The 18,346-nt window shown below is 43.2% G+C and overlaps 1 protein-coding gene across 1 annotated transcript in view; it reads left to right on the top strand.

Annotated features, from left to right (window-relative positions):
* The window catches only part of UFSP2 (UFM1 specific peptidase 2), a 31,639-nt gene that overhangs the window by 2,214 nt on the left and 11,079 nt on the right, over positions 1 to 18,346 (top strand). The window contains exons 2-10 of the mRNA XM_077279614.1: positions 934 to 1,012; positions 1,189 to 1,372; positions 1,453 to 1,516; positions 5,036 to 5,190; positions 5,376 to 5,568; positions 7,930 to 8,076; positions 10,879 to 11,043; positions 13,325 to 13,449; positions 14,646 to 14,722. Of these exons, the coding sequence (XP_077135729.1) occupies positions 934 to 1,012; positions 1,189 to 1,372; positions 1,453 to 1,516; positions 5,036 to 5,190; positions 5,376 to 5,568; positions 7,930 to 8,076; positions 10,879 to 11,043; positions 13,325 to 13,449; positions 14,646 to 14,722 (1,189 nt within the window). The remainder of the gene's footprint in view (positions 1 to 933; positions 1,013 to 1,188; positions 1,373 to 1,452; positions 1,517 to 5,035; positions 5,191 to 5,375; positions 5,569 to 7,929; positions 8,077 to 10,878; positions 11,044 to 13,324; positions 13,450 to 14,645; positions 14,723 to 18,346) is intronic.

Raw genomic sequence — 18,346 nt, 5'->3', positions numbered from 1 at the left:
AAACATCAGAAAAAAAGATAGAGATCAATAATGGGACCCAAAATCACTGATGTTTGAGGGAGGCAAGAAAAACCTTCCCCATCCCCCTTTTGTGATGATCGAATATGTATGAATCGTAAAGGAAACGTATAAATAGAGCTGATATAGAAAACACTGGCAAAGTATAAATATGAAGAATAGTTAAAATCCTATTCATATGCTCAATAGAAATGCATAACAGTCTTATATATAGGGCTGTGGAGTCGGAGCCCATTTTGGTGGAGTCGGTGTCATGGAAATTGGGGAGTTAGAGGTTTGGCTTACCCACTCCACAGCCCTGCTTATATAACAAGAAATTCCATGGTAATGTATGCCTGAATAATAGGGACACCAACTGCATGGTGTAATTGAAACACTACATAATGCATATACCTTAAGACATACTCTACCACTAAGACACAAGGGAGAAGATAATGTGCACAGGCACCTCGACGCGCGTTTCAAAAACACTGAGTTTTGTTAGGCCATTCCTATTATAGTCTATGTGGATGTTCTTATGTCTGTGGGTTTGGTGGTCTGTTTGGTTGTTTTTTTTTTGCTAATTTTTCGGTACTCCCCCCAAAAAAAAAAAATAAATTACGGACCTGTCTTGTTTTTCGTCTAAGTCACAGACCAAGCTCCTCGGTGTTTAAAAAGAAAAGAAAAAGTATGGGTCTGTGAAAATCAATGACAGTGCATGGGTGGCATCTATGTGCAGTCCCTGTGCTACCTGTCTTTAATATTCTAACGGGTAGAATATGTTTTGAAATTTATATTTTTTATTTCTCACTGATGATACAACCTGACCCAGTGATGAACATCTGACCCAAAACGCTGATGAAAATAAGTCTGTATGAGAAAAGTGTTGGTGGCTATGTAATAATATGGCCATGGGTTTTCCTCCTAACTCTATAGGTGACCTCAGAAGTTCCAGAAGTCATTTTTAGGATACGAGGCGGCCTGGGCCTGTCATTCTCATTGACTAAAGCTGATGGTATGGTTTTATATCATTTGTAGGTCTAGTAAAGAAATTCCCTATGGTTATGAAATAGTTAATTATAGAGAAAGCCAAGTGCTGATCCTCGGTTGCTTGTAGTATGTAATTATTGGGGACTGGCTGTGAGGTGATTTCTCTCCACTCTCTCTGTCTCCCCTTGTTCCCTAATGCAGAGTCGTCTTGTAAGAAGTCCTTGGTGACAGAGCTTAATAATCTATCCGCTAAGCTGCAGTCTGCATCCTTGGTTTTCCATGTCTGCCGCACTTCACTGTACGTATGGCCTAACACCGGAGTCAGCACATCGCCCAGTGACCTGACGGACGGCTCCTTGTGTAGAGATGTCTTCAGCTTTATTCAGTGAGCAGAATGCCTGTATTATCTGTAGTAATGTTACCCAGCACATCATCACTATTCAGATGTGGTTTTCACTTTCCCAGAACTGATGAGGAGGATTCTAGACGCAAATCTTCTAAAAAGAAAGAGAAAAAGTGGCAGGAAAAGGTATGAGGCTCACTGACAAGCTGTAGTTCTTACCGATGTTTACGTGGAATTCACAAACTTTCTCCTTAAAGAGAATCTGTCATCAGGATTTTCTACCCCAAACTAATTGCATGTATATTAAAGGGACTCTGTTACCTGAATTTGGAGGGAACAATTTTCAGCCATAGGGGCGGATTTTTCGGGTGTGTGATTCACCCTTTCCTTACCCGCTGGCTGCAATATTGGATTGATGTTCATTCTCTGTCCTCCGTAGTACATGCCTGCACAAGTCAATCTTGCCTTACGCAGGCGTGTACTATGGAGGACAGAGAATGAACTTCAATCCAATATTGCAGCCAGCATGCAGCCAGCGGGTAAGGAAAGGGTGAATCAAACACCCGAAAACCCCGCCCATATGACTGAAAATTGTTCCCTCCAAATTCAGGTGACAGAGTCCCTTTAAGTAAAGTGCCAAGTGTCTATAGAAAGTGCTGTACATAGTGCTTACCCATGTGGGACATGGAGGAGATGCGTGCGCTGTCAAGAACCCCAACGCACGTTTCATGCTGATGGCTTCCTCAGGTGGCTTTGTGTGTGTTGCTGTGCATTGATGGGCCATAAATACTCCCTACACACCTGATGGGAATGATCTCCGCTCTGTGGAGCTCATGTCGCGATCCGCACTAACATCACTTCCGGCTGTCCTGGCGTCGGAGCAGGTCAAGGAAAAGTTTCCTGTGACGTCAGAGGACCTGCGCCGAGTCGATTGGACACCTTTGGAGATGCAGGCATGATCTTAACCTACCGCGCATGCGCGCACCGCGGTGGCCATCTTGGATGATGGAACAAGTGTGTACAAAACCGGAAGTGCTAAGTGAAGTTGATAAATTATGTTACAATGTATAGAACAATGAAATGGTGATATATAAAACAGCATACAAAGCATTACAATCAAGCCAGATTGAAAAACATCTATACATATAATCGTGTAAGGGGCACTTCCGTCTGTTTGTCTGTCTGTCACAGAAATCCCAAGTTGCGAAATCGCCGCTCCCTACTCCCCTGCAGTCAGTGCCCCCTCCATACTGCAGCATCAATAGTAAAAAGATATAATGTTAAAAATAATTTAAAAAATGGTGCTATTTTCACCTTCCGCCGTCCACCTATGCGCGTGAGTGGCGAGAAATTACCCAGATGACTTAGTGGTCAATATAAAAAGCAGACTGTTGGTGAGGATCCAACTGCACATACTGAATTTAAATGAAAAAATTAAAAATAAATTACCGGTAATATGAATAAATCTGAAAATAATAAAATAACAGCAACAACCTAAAAACAAGAGAGACAGAGAAGGACATAATGCACCAAATATGTATAAATGTCGTGAAAGTGGGGTACATGTAATCCAAAGCTTCATCCCAGTTGTTATAAAAAGGGCACAAACGAAAGTTGCTCATTTAGCCCATGAGGTGACATAGTTCCAAGGGAGACTATCCAGCGACACTCCTGCTGCGCCAAAACTTTTTTGAAATAGCCGCCTCTGGCACCACCATGCACCCTGTCGATGCCCCTAATCTTGAGTGTGTCCGGGTCACAATTGTGACACAGCTTGAAATGTCGCGGGATAGTCTTTAAGTCAGAGACATCAGTGGCATCCTTGGCCGCCCTGATGTCCCTGACCCTCACGCGAGGTCAGACCAACAAATCAAATTACATGTACAGACCGCATAATAAACCACATAGCTGGTACTGCATGATATGTAGCAAGTTATCCGGTAGTTCCTACCTCCATCCGCCGATGTAAAAGTTGTTGCTCTAATAATGTTCCGACATGCCAGACAAGATCCACAAGGGTAGCACCCCCATCTCTGGACCAGCCCCATTTGCATTGTGTCATTACCATTTTTCCATTCCAAACACTGAATTTTTTATTTGCCTTGTTTATATATGTTTAATAAAAGTTTGTATTTTTATAATTTACGTTACAGGCTCTGACTTTTGGGACGTTATACGCCATAGTTCTCTGTAGGATTTATGTATATTAAGGTGGTTAATGCTGATGAATCATATCATTAATTTTTTTTGTAGAAAACCGATTTGATGTTTTAGAGAAATCCAACATTGAAATATTATGCCGATGAGCTGCAAGTGCAGTGAGGGACAATGCGCTTGCAGCTCTACTGCTTCTCTCCCTATTTCCTGCCCACCATGTGTCTCTTGTCTCTCACAGGTCCCCCTTATTTCAGCACCCGCTTTTCCCTACTGAGATCTCTCGCTCGCACCTCATGCGGCCCATGTGCAATGAGGTCCTCAGGACGTCACTAGACCCAGTGAGTTGATCTGAGAGCATGCAGCCGCAGGCACTGATGGCGCAAAGATCTCGGTAGGGAAACATGAGTGACCTGTCATTCACAGACAGCAGCTGGGCAGCGGGTGGAGGGAAGGTAGGAGAGCTGCAAGTGCAACGTCCCACCTCGCTGCACTTGCAACTCATCAGAATAGTTTCTACAATGGATTTCCCTGAAATGTGCAAACTGTTTTCTAAAGGCAAAGTAAAGATTCAATCTGTATTACCTACATGGCAATAGTTCAGGCTATAAAGTCCTGGTGACAGGTTAAAAAACTTTTAAAGAAACTTCACTGAAATTTATCTTCAGACTTGTCTATGCCATGGAGGCGCTATCAGTTCTCAACGTGAAGGCTGTGTTGTACAACACGGAGCGTTTGGGAGATTTCCAGCTTGGGGGGGTTTGCAGAGTTCTGCATCCCATTATCTAGGGCTATCGCTCACATATCTCTGTCATTGTCTGACGTGCCAGTATATAGGTGGACTTTCCTTTTCGCAAGGGATGAAGTGTTTCTCCATCTTTGGCGTTAGTAAAGTAAACTTGGGCCGTGTTCACACTCTGGATTCCGGTAGGATTTACATGCCCAATTCCCGTCAGAATCCATTAACACTTTGCCTGCCATGCTTATGAATGGTGTATTGTATTGTTCATTAATAGTGATGAGAGAGTGTACTCGTTGCTAGGGTTTTCCCGAGCACGCTTGGGTGACCTCCCGAGTATTTATGACTGCTCGGAGATTTAGTTTTAATTGCGGCAGCTGAATGATTTACAGCTACTAGACAGCTTGATTACATGTGAGGATTCCCTAGCCACCAGGCAACCCCACATGTACTCAACCTGGCTAATAGCTGTAAATCATTCAGCTGCGGCGATGAAAACTAAATCTCTGAGCACTAAAAAATACTCGGAGACCACCCGAGCAACGAGTACACTCGCTCATCACTATTCATTAACACTTGCTGGAGAATCCCCAGGCAAAATAATTATCGTATTCCAGATTTTAAAATCCACAGAAAAGCCACAGATTAATTCTATTGGTGCCCTACACATGAATACCCATGTCACACTTGGCCAGTGACTGCACACTTTTGGTCATTTTGCTTGAAATACATGAAAAAGTTCTTATTTTGTTCAGATTGTTCTGTTTCTCGCTATGTTAGATGAGCGATTCCAATGTATCTGTTGTCCACAGCAAGTGGTAAATCTCAGCCCCATGTTTGAGATGTCAACGACTTCTAAAGCGGTGGCCCCGACTCTGAAATCCAACACACAGTGTCATCATCTGGTGACCATCACCCTGCCCGTGGATTCGGCTGTGTCTCTCCCTGCAGAAGAGAAATGGGGCAGGTCAGATTTTTGCAGTTTTCTGATGCAGTCCATCACTGTAATACCATATGAGGCTTATTAGACCACGGAAGGGGGAAAAAGCCACCGCTAAAAGGGAGTGGGGGGCGACTGATCCATATACCACAGTCATTTGTGTGCACAGCTGAAAACATCCTGTGCTTTTTTTCCTTTTCTTCTGGGCCCAGGGCACAGAAGATGCTCGTGAAGAAGCTCACACAGCAGCTGGCTGACATGGAGAAGTGCCTGATTAAGTATATGAAAGGGACCGCCATTCGCGTGGCAGAACCATTTCACTTCATGGTACCTGGGAGAGAAGAACTTGTCACTGTGGTCTACCCCGCAGGAGTGGCAGACTCTCAGCTAGAAGATTGTAGAAAGGTATGTTGGCTGCTCAAATGTAGCACACGTTATCGTGACCCACAAGGAACCATCTTGATAACGGAAGGTTGTCTTATGTGAGAAGCTTTAGATAACTTAGCATTGCACAAGCCATTGACCACTGTCAGATTCCACGTTGTGACATCCCAATTCTGTTACCCGAGTCAAGTTAGGTCAGCTCCAGTGGAAACTGCTGGTTGAACGCCCCTTTGCATATGACCAAAAGGTTGTTCAGCAGCTAAAAAAATTAATTTTTTCAAAGGGCTCAGATCAGTTTAAAAAAATAAAATAAAAGGAGCAATGTTCTCCCCTCGTTCAGAAAACCACCTCCAGTCCGGTTCCTGAGTATATCTAGTCCGTCCCGTCTGGACGTATCAGTAATCAGTGTCTGTAGTTGTGCCACAACTTTTTTACTTGCCGTTCAGTCAGTGCCACATAAAAAAGCCATATAGATCCGTTATGTTCCCCAATAGTTCCATGTGACCCCATTTCATTCTGCATTTCTCTTTGTACATTACATGCCTTACATCCAACACATGAACCCATTGTTCGTGTTCCCACTAATGGTGATTCACTGCGTGCAGAATTATTAGGCAAGTTGTATTTTAGAGGATTATTTTTATTATTGATCAACAACTATATTCTCAATCAACCCAAAAGACTGATAAATATCAAAGCTTAATATTTTTGGAAGTTGGAGTGGGTTTTTTTAGATTTGGCTATCTTAGGAGGATATCTGTTTGTGCAGGTGACTATTACTGTGCAGAATTATTAGGCAACTTAATAAAAAAAACAAATATATTCCCATCTCACTTGTTTATTTTCACCAGGTAAACCAATATAACTGCACAAAATTTAGAAATAAACATTTCTGACATGCAAAAACAAAACCCCCCAAAAATTAGTGACCAATATAGCCACCTTTCTTTATGATGACACTCAACAACCTTCCATCCATAGATTCTGTCAGTTGCTTGCTCTGTTTACGACGAACATTGCGTGCAGCAGCCACCACAGCCTCCCAGACACTGTTCCGAGAGGTGGACTGTTTTACCTCCCTGTAGATCTCACATTTTAGGAGGGACCACAGGTTCTCTATGGGGTTCAGATCAGGTGAACAAGGGGGCCATGTCATTATTTTTTCTTCTTTGAGACCTTTACTGGCCAGCCAGGCTGTGGAGTAGTTGGAGGCATATGATGGAGCACTGTCCTGCATGAAAATCATGTTTTTCTTGAACGATACCGACTTCTTCCTGTACCACTGCTTGAAGAAGTTGTCTTCCAGAAACTGGCAGTAGGTCTGGGAGTTGAGCTTCACTCCATCCTCAACCCGAAAAAGGTCCCACAAGTTCATCTTTGATGATAGCAGCCCATACCAGTACCCCACCTCCACCTTGCTGGCGTCTGAGTCAGAGTGGAGCTCTCTGCCCTTTACTGATCCAGCCTCTGGCCCATCCATCTGGCCCATCAAGAGTCACTCTCATTTCATCAGTCCATCAAACCTTTGAAAAGTCAGTCTTAAGATATTTCTTGGCCCAGTCTTGACGTTTTATCTTATGTTTCTTGTTCAAAGGTGGTCGTTTTTCAGCCTTCCTTACCTTGGCCATGTCCCTGAGTATCACACACCTTGTGCTTTTTGTTACTCCAGTAACGTTGCAGCTCTGAAATATGCTAAAACTGGTGGCAAATGGCATCTTGGCAGCTTCATGATTGATTTTCCTCAATTCATGGGCAGTTATTTTGCACCTTTTTTGCCCAACACGCTTCTTGCGACACTGTTGGCTATTTGCCATGAAACGCTTGATTGTTCAGTGATCACGCTTCAAAAGTTTGGCAATTTCAAGACTGCTGCATCCCTCTGCAAGACATCTCACAATTGTGGACTTTTCAGAGCCCGTCAAATCTCTCCTGACCCATTTTGCCAAAGGAAAGGAAGTTGCCTAATAATTAAGCACACCTTTATATAGGGTGATGATGTCATTACACAACACCCCTCCTCATTACAGAGATGCACATCACCTGATTTACTTAATTGGTAGTTGGCTCTCAAGCCTGAGCAGCTTGGAGTAAGACAACAGGTATAAAAAGAATCATGTGATGAAAATACAACTTGCCTAATAATTCTGCACACAGTATATGTTACATGGGCCTGCTGTACCACTGTATGTGAACGGAGCATGCATAGAAAATAACCCCCCCACAGAGAGCGAGGGACACTGCAGGATCTGCATCTCAAATAATTAGCATGTGATTGTTTTAAAGAACTTGGGTGGTGTTTGCTTTTATGGGAATTGGACCATGTGCCATGGAAGGGGGTGTTGGGTGCGCCCTCTGTTGTTTAACTTGCTCCTTATCGTTTAGGCATTACATGGGGAGTATAACCTGCCCCTGGACAGACCATATTTCAGAAGAGCCAACGCCTATCATTTTCCTGATGAGCCATACAGAGATGGATATCTCCGAAACCCACATGTCCACCTAAACCATCCCTCTCTGGAGGGCGGCACTGTGAGTATTGTGCAGAGTGCACTCATCTGTGATGGTGATGCTGCCATAATCAGAGGTTCCCCACGTTAATGCATGGGGGCAGGAGGTTCTCCATTAGTTGTTTATCAAAATAAATCTTTCTTCTCTTTATTCCATGATTTTATCTTTATTTATCATACGTTGCATTTAATTGCTTTTTTCTCCTAACTGGTGGAAAGTGAACATGTCATTAAAGGATAGCTCTACCTTTTGTCAAACTTTTCATTAACAGGAGTATGAGTATCATGAAAAAGAAGGGAATTCTGAGTTGAAGGGATATTTTGATCTACATAAATATCAACTATCCACCAATTTCCAGAATATTCCTCATTCTCCTCTGGCTGCAAAACTGCTGACCAACCACTTCATAAAACTCCTTATACCAGCGATCTTGTGGAAAAATGGGTTCAGAAAAGAGCGACCAGAATATGGGATCCAGTTTTGGGCCCCACGTTTAAAAAAGGATATTCAGAAATTAGAGTCAGTTCGATGGCGGCAATTAGATAATTCCAAGGGATGGAGGCCTCCCATATGAGGAGAGGTTGGAAAAGTTGGGCTTGCTTAGCTTAGAAGAAAGACGACACAGAGGAGATCTCATCTACATGTATAAGCAAATACACGATCTCTGACCACTTGAATAATTGTGGTGATACAGAGTGATTCCAGCAATGTGTAAATAAAATCAATAGTTTATTGAAATATATTTAAAATTACACAGAATAATAAAATAAACAATACAGGGTGGGAATAAACCTCCAAAGGGGGGATGCAAAAGAAGGCTGGGTGACAGCAAATTGCCTTCTATAGTGTTGCTTCCTGAAATGCCAGAGGCACCCCATATATACAATTGAAAGGGGAAAAGTACATCACCTACAACATCAGGACCCGGGGAGCCGCACTTTCCCAACCTCTACAACATTTCACGTAACTCTTCTTCTGGAAGCAATTTGCTATGATCTGTGGCTATAGAATTTTCTTATTGCACTGATCACTTTAATCTTATTGAAACCCCGAACACAGCTTTAAAATGATCTTTATGCTATGAAATATTATGCATCAACCTGTCGTATATCAGAATGTATTCCTAAAGGACCCCATTAGCTGACCCAGCCTTCTTTTGCATCCCCCCCTTTGGAGGTTTATTCCCACCTTATATTGTTTATTTTATTTATCTGTTTAAATCTATTTCAATAAACTATTGATTTTATTTACATATTGCTGGAATCACTCTGTATCTCTAGACAACAATTATTCAGGTGGTCAGAGCTTGCATTTGCTTATGGTGTTTAGGGAGTCTAGCATTTTCCGTCTTTTTGGACATTTACCGTATTTGAATCATGATTCAATATATCTGTGCTCAGTACAAAACACTGGCACGTGGCTTATTCCTTCCAAGGACCATACTGAGGATTAGGCCCTCATTACGGGTGGAAGAAAGGCAAATCTGGCTGCTAAACGGGAAAGGGGTCTTTACAGTTACAGCTGTCAGACTGTGGAATGCCGACCACAAGAGGTAGTAATGGCCAACACTGACAGCTTTTAAAAAAGGGCTGGATGTTTTCAACAATAAACATGACATTGTGGGTTATGGTTAATTTACTGACAAAATGTACAACTGGTGGAGAAAGTTTAAACTTCATAGACCTACGTCTTTTTTTCAACGTACTTAACTATGTAACTACATAATAGTGAGCGGTCTCCAAAAAAATGTCTAATGAGGAACGGTTAAAAGATCTGGGAACGTTTAGTTGCAAAAAAAGAAGGCTAAGAGGAGAGGTAATAGCAGTCTACAAATATCTGAAGGAATGTCAGTGTAGAGGGATCATCCTTATCCTCATTTGGACATGGAAATATGAGAAATGATGGGATGAAACTGAAAGGGAGAAGATACAGATTAGATATTAGAAAAAACTTTTTGGCAGTGAGGGTGATCAATGAGTAGAACAGGCTGCCATGAGAGGTGGTGAGTTCTCCTTCAATGGAAGTCTTCAAACAGAGGCTGGACAGACATCTGTCTGAGGTGGTTTAGTGGCTCCTGTGTTGAGCCGTGGGTTGGACACGATGGCCCCGGAGGTCCCTTCCAACTCTCACATTCTATGGGGGGCACAAGGGCAGGGATACACACCGATATAACATATTAGCTTTTCACGGGCTTGGTGATAATTTATTTACACTAGAATACCCCTTTATTAGAGAGGTGTATTAAAGAGATTGCCCTGCCTGACGGTTCAAGTCTGTAGTCACTCACTGCGCTGGAAGCAGGCGTTCATGTGACTGTAACTGCGATTTTCACACTTCCAGCCACATTCCGACTAGATGTGTCCGGCCTCATCAGTACACTTGCATTGAGCAAGGTCGCGCAAGTCTAGCTGGCGTGTGACCGCATGTATACAATCACATAGTTGCAGTCACGTGCCCGGAGAATTCTGGCATCACGCATTGTGCGCGCCGTCAGGATTTGCATAGAGTGACTGCAGACTTGTACCTACAGTCCCGGACAACCCTTCTATGGATCCTCATCTTTACCAAATTAAAGGTTAGTTACAAAGAGCTTTTGGATCTGTGGAGGACGCGTCCTATACTGCAGACATCGCACTGATTTGAAGATGGACTGTGAAAAGCAGAATTTCCCCTCTGGTTATGGTGCAGGGAATCGAACAATTTACTGACAGGTTTGTGATAATAAACAAAAGGATAATGTGTATGTGCCTACAAAAACATGGTCGTTGTTAAGAGATAATAATGCTCACATGTTGTTACCACTAATCTCTCCTCTCTCTGTAGGTCTCCATGGTACAAGGAATCTATAGCTACCATCACTACATGCAGGACCGTATGGATGACAATGGCTGGGGCTGCGCCTACCGATCTCTCCAGACCATCTGTTCCTGGTTTAATTATCAAGGCTACAGTGACAGATCCATCCCGACCCACCGGGAGATTCAGCAGGTAATGGTCATCGCTGCTCCTCACTGGGGGGCACACTGAGGGCTGCTAATATCAGAGACCTCTGCCAGTGAGATGCTCAGCCGCGCTGTGTAGGCGCATCCTAAGACCTAATTGGATTGAGATGCTTTTTATGGCTGATACCTATGTTATACTGGAGCAATCTGGAGTGTTGCAGAGGTGGGCCTAAATACAAAATGGAGATCTTTTGGCACCACTGGTTGGAAAGCCAGGGATGATACTTTTTTTTTTTTTAAATGCTGCGCACTATATGTACAATACCATTGAAGAATTTGTCCCATGTTCTGTCTTCAGTAGCACACCATGGGCCCTTGTTAGCCGCAGCTAATTTGTCATTTATAACACAGGTCAACAAAAAAAAAAATTTTTTTCTGGTGTCCAAAATATTTTAATGAATTTGTGGTATTTTTGGGGTGCTGATTCTGAATATGCTATCAGTTTTGCCAGATTGGCTCAAGTTTTTGAGATTTTTGGTATCTTATTTATAGCACTTGTTGGTAAATGCGACGCATCATCTCATTAATTTCTTTGGATTAGTACTTGAACTGAGCAGTTCTCAATATAGTTTTGTGTTAATTAGTGTTCTAAAAGTTTGTTCATAGCTTGATTTTTGCACTAACTTTATGTTGTTGTCTGTTTTCCAGTGAAAAGCATGAACTCATCAAGAAGAAGTTGTGTTAACGATCCAGACTCATTCTGTTACATTTGTGGTGAATACACACTGCCAAAACATAGAAGAAACATAACAGACTTCGTAAAAAAAAGTGTATTTTGCCTATTTTGGGGTTATGCTTGGGGACCAAGACAAGTTTTGGGCACCACACATAGTGTGCAAAGCATGTATCGAATTATTAACGAAAATGGAGCAAAGGACAAAGAAAAAGCTTCAAATTTGGTGTTCCAATGGTGTGGAGAGAGCCAAAAAATCATCATGATGACTGTTATTTCTGTGCAGTGCAAGTGCAAGGATTCAATAAGCATAAGAAATGAAAATGGGAGTAACATGGAATCTGCAAGAAGGCCTGTCCCTCATTGTGAAGATGTGCCTGTACCTGTGTTTACCATAAATAACAGTCATCATGATGATTTTTTGGCTCTCTCCACACCATTGGAACACCAAATTTGAAGCTTTTTCTTTGTCCTTTGCTCCATTTTCGTAATAATTCGATACATGCTTTGCACTGTGTGGTGCCCAAAACTTGTCTTGGTTCCCAAGCATAACCCCAAAATAGGCAAAATACACTTTTTTTACGAAGTCTGTTATGTTTCTTCTATGTTTTGGCAGTGTGTATTCACCACAAATGTAACAGAATGAGTCTGGATCGTTAAGACAACTTCTTCTTGATGAGTTCATGCTTTTCACTGGAAAACAGACAACAACATAAAGTTAGTGCAAAAATCAAGCTATGAACAAACTTTTAGAACACTAATTAACACAAAACTATATTGAGAACTGCTCAGTTCAAGTACTAATCCAAAGAAATTAATGAGATGATGCGTCGCATTTACCAACAAGTGCTATAAATAAGATACCAAAAATCTCAAAAACTTGAGCCAATCTGGCAAAACTGATAGCATATTCAGAATCAGCACCCCAAAAATACCCTAAATTCGATGAAATATCTTTGGCACCAAAAATGCTGTTGACCAGTGTAATTGATCAGTTTGGGTTGGGGGCTCGGGACCACCAAAGAAAACTGTCCTCCAATGCTGCAAGCAAACGACAACTTCTAGACTTCAGGTCAGCATCAGAGCCGCACTTACAAGCTCTGTAGCTAAAAGCCTGTAAGCGCTGTGCTCCTTTCCTAGGAGACCGGCCACCTTTCCATAGGCTGCAGGTATGCCCGACACCCAAGGCATTAAGCAGTACACATAATTGAAAATCTCCCCGAAAGAGCTTGATTTGTAAAATTGTTTTCTTTCTATGAGCACTTTGTTTCCTATTCTTAAATGGGTAAGATAGCAATTGCCAACCGGCCAGTGTCTGCAGGTTACTCGGCACAATCCTGCTGACAGGTTCCCTTAAAGAGCCATCTTGGCATTGCCAAGGTCAGAAATCGTGATGCCATCCCGGCTCTTGTCCTGGTGATATGCTGCTCATCTGCAGTGGTAAATCTGGGCACGTGCCCATGTAGGACGTAGCCAGCACCCCGCCAGTGTTCTTACAGCTCTGTATGAGGACGGCAGTGTTGTAACGTGGTGGAGGCCGCTGTCGGTGCAGCGTGTGGATGTTCACTTGATGGATTCGGTCTTTATTCTGCAGGCTTTGGTTGATGTCGGAGATAAACCCGCAAGCTTCGTTGGCTCCCGGCAGTGGATCGGCTCCATAGAGGTCCAGCTGGTGCTCAACCAGCTGCTTGGGGTCACATCCAAAATTCTCTTTGTCAGGTGAGTGTCCCAAATTCCGGCCGACGCTTGTTATTCTTCATCTTCATTGCTCCTGTAGCAGCACCATTTTTAAAGCACCTGCCGTCAGTGAATGGAGCAGTCTTGTCGACAACCGGAGGCTGAATACCCAGACCAGATAGTTGTCAGCGCTCAGGTTTTACTCCAATCATACTCAATGTTGGCACATACATCTCTTCAGGCCGGATCCTGTCATACCTTGTGTCAGTGAAGGAGACCTGCATAATAATAATAATCCAAACTGTTTAGCTTTCATCTGCACAGGTTTTCAGCTCCTGGGTGTAAAATGGGCTAATATAGGGCAAAATGAGAAAAAACATAATCTCCCAGACAAATCAATAGTACATGTGAAAATAAGAAACTTTGTAATATATCTTATCAGAGGAATCTGCTTCTTTCTCCACCAGGACTGATCATTTATTCTCAACATTCTCAATTCACAGCTAAAGCCCATTTTCAGTGGATACCACTTTTCCCATTACTGAGATAGGTGACAGCTGGTGCTTGTAAAGTTCTATGGCGAACTGCTGTACCCGACCTTTCCGGAGATCGTTCTGCAGAATGCCTGTGTCGGCCTCTTGCTCCTCCCTCCTCCAAAGGATTTTATAAGCACCAACTGTCTCCTTCCATGTCAGTAATGGGAACCTTCGCCTTCACTGCATTTAGCTTTTACCTATGAATTGAGAGTGAAAGATCAGATATTACACAGGTGCTTATTTCCTTGTATACTACTAATATATGAAACAACAATTAAAACCATGATTATTCTATAAATGAGGCCACTGCATGTCCGTTATGTGGCCATACAACCCACCAGCCGGTGTATCTGTATAGGCAGAACAAGGACTCAGCAAAGGTGGATATTAAAGCGTCCGATCTCGGGTTCGGCTTGGGGATTTGTCTGGCCGCTGCTTGTTGTCTCCAGTAGTAATATGCAGTAGAGCCAGGCAGCATCTTAGGAGGGGGGTGATCATTTTTGGATAATAGTTAAGTATCAGTTTTCACAGAAGATAATGGCATAAAATTTAGCCCCTAATATATTGAATAATCCCTTGTGTTACCAATGACAGACCAGCACATGTAAAGCTACTGCTATGTAACGGCCTTCCTACAGGCGGTGTGATACTCGTGGGGTTACAGCTCTGGGGGGTCATTGAGCTTTTGTTTTGCCTCCACAGTCAGGGTACAGAGCTGGCATCCAGGGGAAGGGATCTTGTCAGTCACTTCCAGACAGAAGGGACTCCTGTGATGATCGGTAAGCACACTGTACATGGCGCGCGGGAAGTGCTGATAGCATGTAACCGGAACCAGAAGACGGCCCATTGTGTAATTCAGTACAGAAGCAGATTCTGGCTCATCTGACTATAGATACACCCAGGTTAAGACAATAACAAATACGGGGAAAAAACTTTTTCAGTAATTAAAACTTTCCCAGTGACTTAAGGATGTGGAAGGGTTGAGGTCTCCATCATTGATGGTCTAGGTATTGTCTCCTTTCATAGTGTTCTAAAGTAAGACAGAGGGTTAATAAGAAGTCTGCTCCTCTTAGACAGTGAAGACACACCAAGTTTAAAGGGGTTGCCCAGACTTGGGACAAAGGTCTACTGTCACCATGTGACTGCAGCCAAATCATGACAGCTTGTGTAGTGTGTGCTGTCACATTTCCCCAGTATTTGCCGAACTAGTCAGTGATCACTAGAACGCTTTTACAGTATGCACACATTATACACATGTATAGCTCTGCAGCACACATTATACACACACATAGCTCTGCAGCACGCATTATACACGTATAGCTCGGCAGCACACATTATACACACATATAGCTCTGCAGCACACATTATACACACATATAGCTCTGCAGCACACATTATACACATAGCTCTGCAGCACACATTATACACACATATAGCTCTGCAGCACGCATTATACACACGTATAGCTCTGCTGCACACATTATACACACTTATAGCTCTGCAGCACGCATTATACACACGTATAGCTCTGCAGCACGCATTATACCCGTATAGCTCGGCAGCACACATTATACACACGTATAGCTCTGCAGCACACATTATACACACGTATAGCTCTGCAGCACACATTATACACACATATAGCTCTGCAGCACACATTATACACACATATAGCTCTGCAGCACGCATTATACACACGTATAGCTCTGCAGCACGCATTATACACATGTATAGCTCTGCAGCACACATTATACACACACATAGCCCTGCAGCACGCATTATACACACGTATAGCTCTGCAGCACGCATTATACACGTATAGCTCGGCAGCACACATTATACACACGTATAGCTCTGCAGCACACATTATACACACACATATAGCTCTGCAGCACACATTATACACACATATAGCTCTGCAGCACACATTATACACACATATAGCTCTGCTGCACACATTATACACACGTATAGCTCTGCAACACGCATTATACACACGTATAGCTCGGCAGCGCCCAGACTGTACACCACTTTCCAAATTATTATGCAAATACTATTGTTCTCTGATTTTCCTAGATGGTCGATGCAAATGATTCAGTATAATGTTCACATCATCGGCCGTTAGAGGATAAATCACATTTTATTGGACAGACCTCTATTAACAGTATTTTTTTTCACACCTAAAAAAAGCTCAATGTTGCTTCACATTATTATGCACAACAAAGTTTCCACATATCTCAGCGGCTGTAAAGAACTGAAATTGGTCATTTGTGGAATGTGCAATCAAAAACCTCCTAACGGGCCAAGTTACATGATAACATAGGAACCCTTCTTTGATATCGCCTTCACAATTCTTGCATCCATTGAACTTGTGAGTTTTTGGAGAGCTTCTGCTTGTATTTCTTTGCATGAAGTCAGAATAGCCTCCCAGAGCTGCTGTTTTGATGTGAACTGCCTTCCACCCTCATAGATCTTTGCTTGATGATACTCCAAAGGTTCTCTATAGGGTTCAGGTCAGGGGAAGATGGTGGCCACACCATGAGTTTATCCCCTTTTATGCCCATAGCAGCCAATGACAGGTGTTCTTTGCAGCATGAGATTGTCATGCATGAAGATGATTTTGCTACAGATGGCACAGTTCTTCTTTTGGTACCATGGAAGAAAATGGTCAGTCAGGGCCTTTTAAGTATATAAAGTTTCTATCAGTTCTCTTCCCTTGATTTCCAGCCCAAAACATGACTCCTCCACCTCCTTGCTGACGTCACAGCCTTGTTGGGACATGGTGGCCATCCACCAACCATCCATCAGGACCATCCAGGGTTGCAGGGCACTCATCAGTAAGACTACTTTCACATTTCCGTTGTTTTGTATCCGTCACAATGCGTCGTTTTGGGAAAAAAACGCATCCTCCAAATGTGCCCGCAGGATGTGTTTTTTTTCCTATAGACTTATATTGCCGACGGATCGCGACGTATGGCCACACGTTGCGTCTGTCGTGCACTGGTTGCGTCGGATTTTGGCGGCCCGTAGTCTGGAAAAAACATTCAAGGTAACGTTTTTCTGTGCGTTGCATCCTGTTTTCCCGACTGCACATGCCCGGCAGGATATCTCACTCTCTCTTTCCTGCCCGGGACTGCAGACGGAAATGTGAAAGCACACACGTACCGACGCTTTGTGACGGGCGACTACCAACGGAAATGTGAAAGAAGCCTAACAAGACTGTTTGGAAATTTCTCTTCATATATGTCTGGGCCCACTGCAACCGCTTCAGCACATAAGTATTGTTTAGGGGTGGCCGAATAGTAGGTTTATGCACAACTGCAAGTCCCAGGAGGATCCTACACCTTAAGGTTCCTGGGACTCCAGAGGCACCAGCAGCTTCAAATAAGCTGAGAAACCTGTGGCTGCTTAGTTATGTGGAACGTCCTTCTTAAGTAATGTTCAGTGATGAAGTGAGTATGCTCTTTATTAGGGTACTCGGGTTTTCCAAGCATGCTCATGTGGTCTCTGAGTATTTTGGGCATGCTCGTAGATTGTTTGAGTCCCTGCAGATGCATGATTTGCGGCTGCTAGACAACCTGAACACATGCAGGGGTTGCCTGTTTGTTAGGGAATCCCCACATGTATTCAGGCTGTCTAGCAGCCGCAAATCATGCTGTTGTGATGACTCAAACCTAATCTACGAGCATGCCCAAGATAGTCAGAGAGCACCCGAGCATGCTCAGAAATCTCGAGTAACGAGCACACTCGCTCATCACTAGTAATGTTCTGTTACTTGGGCTCGCCTGGCAAACGAATTATCACAGATTTGAGATTGATTTCAGTAATTCCTGGAGCCCTGACTCACAATACCATCCAGGAGGTTATTTGGAAAATAAACAGACTCTGTCAGCAGGTTTTTGCTATGTAATCTGAAGACAGCATGCTGTAGGGGTTAAGAGACAGATTTCAGTGTCGCCGCTCTTACCAAGCTCAGGTTTTGTTTACCTGTAATGATTGTTTTAGTACCAGGAGATTATCATTGCTGGGACACAGCAGGGCGTGCCAGGTAGTCAGACACGCCCCCTCCTGTGATAGGCAGCTCACTGTCTACGGATATTATACATACAGAGCCTGTTAGGGCGGGGTTAGCTCTCTCAGCTCTGCTACACTGATAAAATCTAAAAAGCTCTGATTGTGTCAGAACGACAGCACCCAGAAAACCCCGTGATACATCGTTGGTTTCAGCTTCTCTTTGCCTATATCAGGTTGCTCCCAGATGAGGCAACAAAAACCTGCCGACAGATTCCCTTTAAATCTAAATCCAATTTGTATAATAATTTGGAGCACGTTACACACACACACACACACACACACACACACACACACACACACACACACACACACACACACACACTGCTCTG

Source organism: Ranitomeya variabilis, chromosome 1 (assembly GCF_051348905.1).
Source record: "Ranitomeya variabilis isolate aRanVar5 chromosome 1, aRanVar5.hap1, whole genome shotgun sequence".
Taxonomy (NCBI): domain Eukaryota; kingdom Metazoa; phylum Chordata; class Amphibia; order Anura; family Dendrobatidae; genus Ranitomeya; species Ranitomeya variabilis.
The sequence above is the reverse complement of the archived record's forward strand: the minus strand, read 5'-3'. Positions and strand labels throughout refer to the sequence as shown.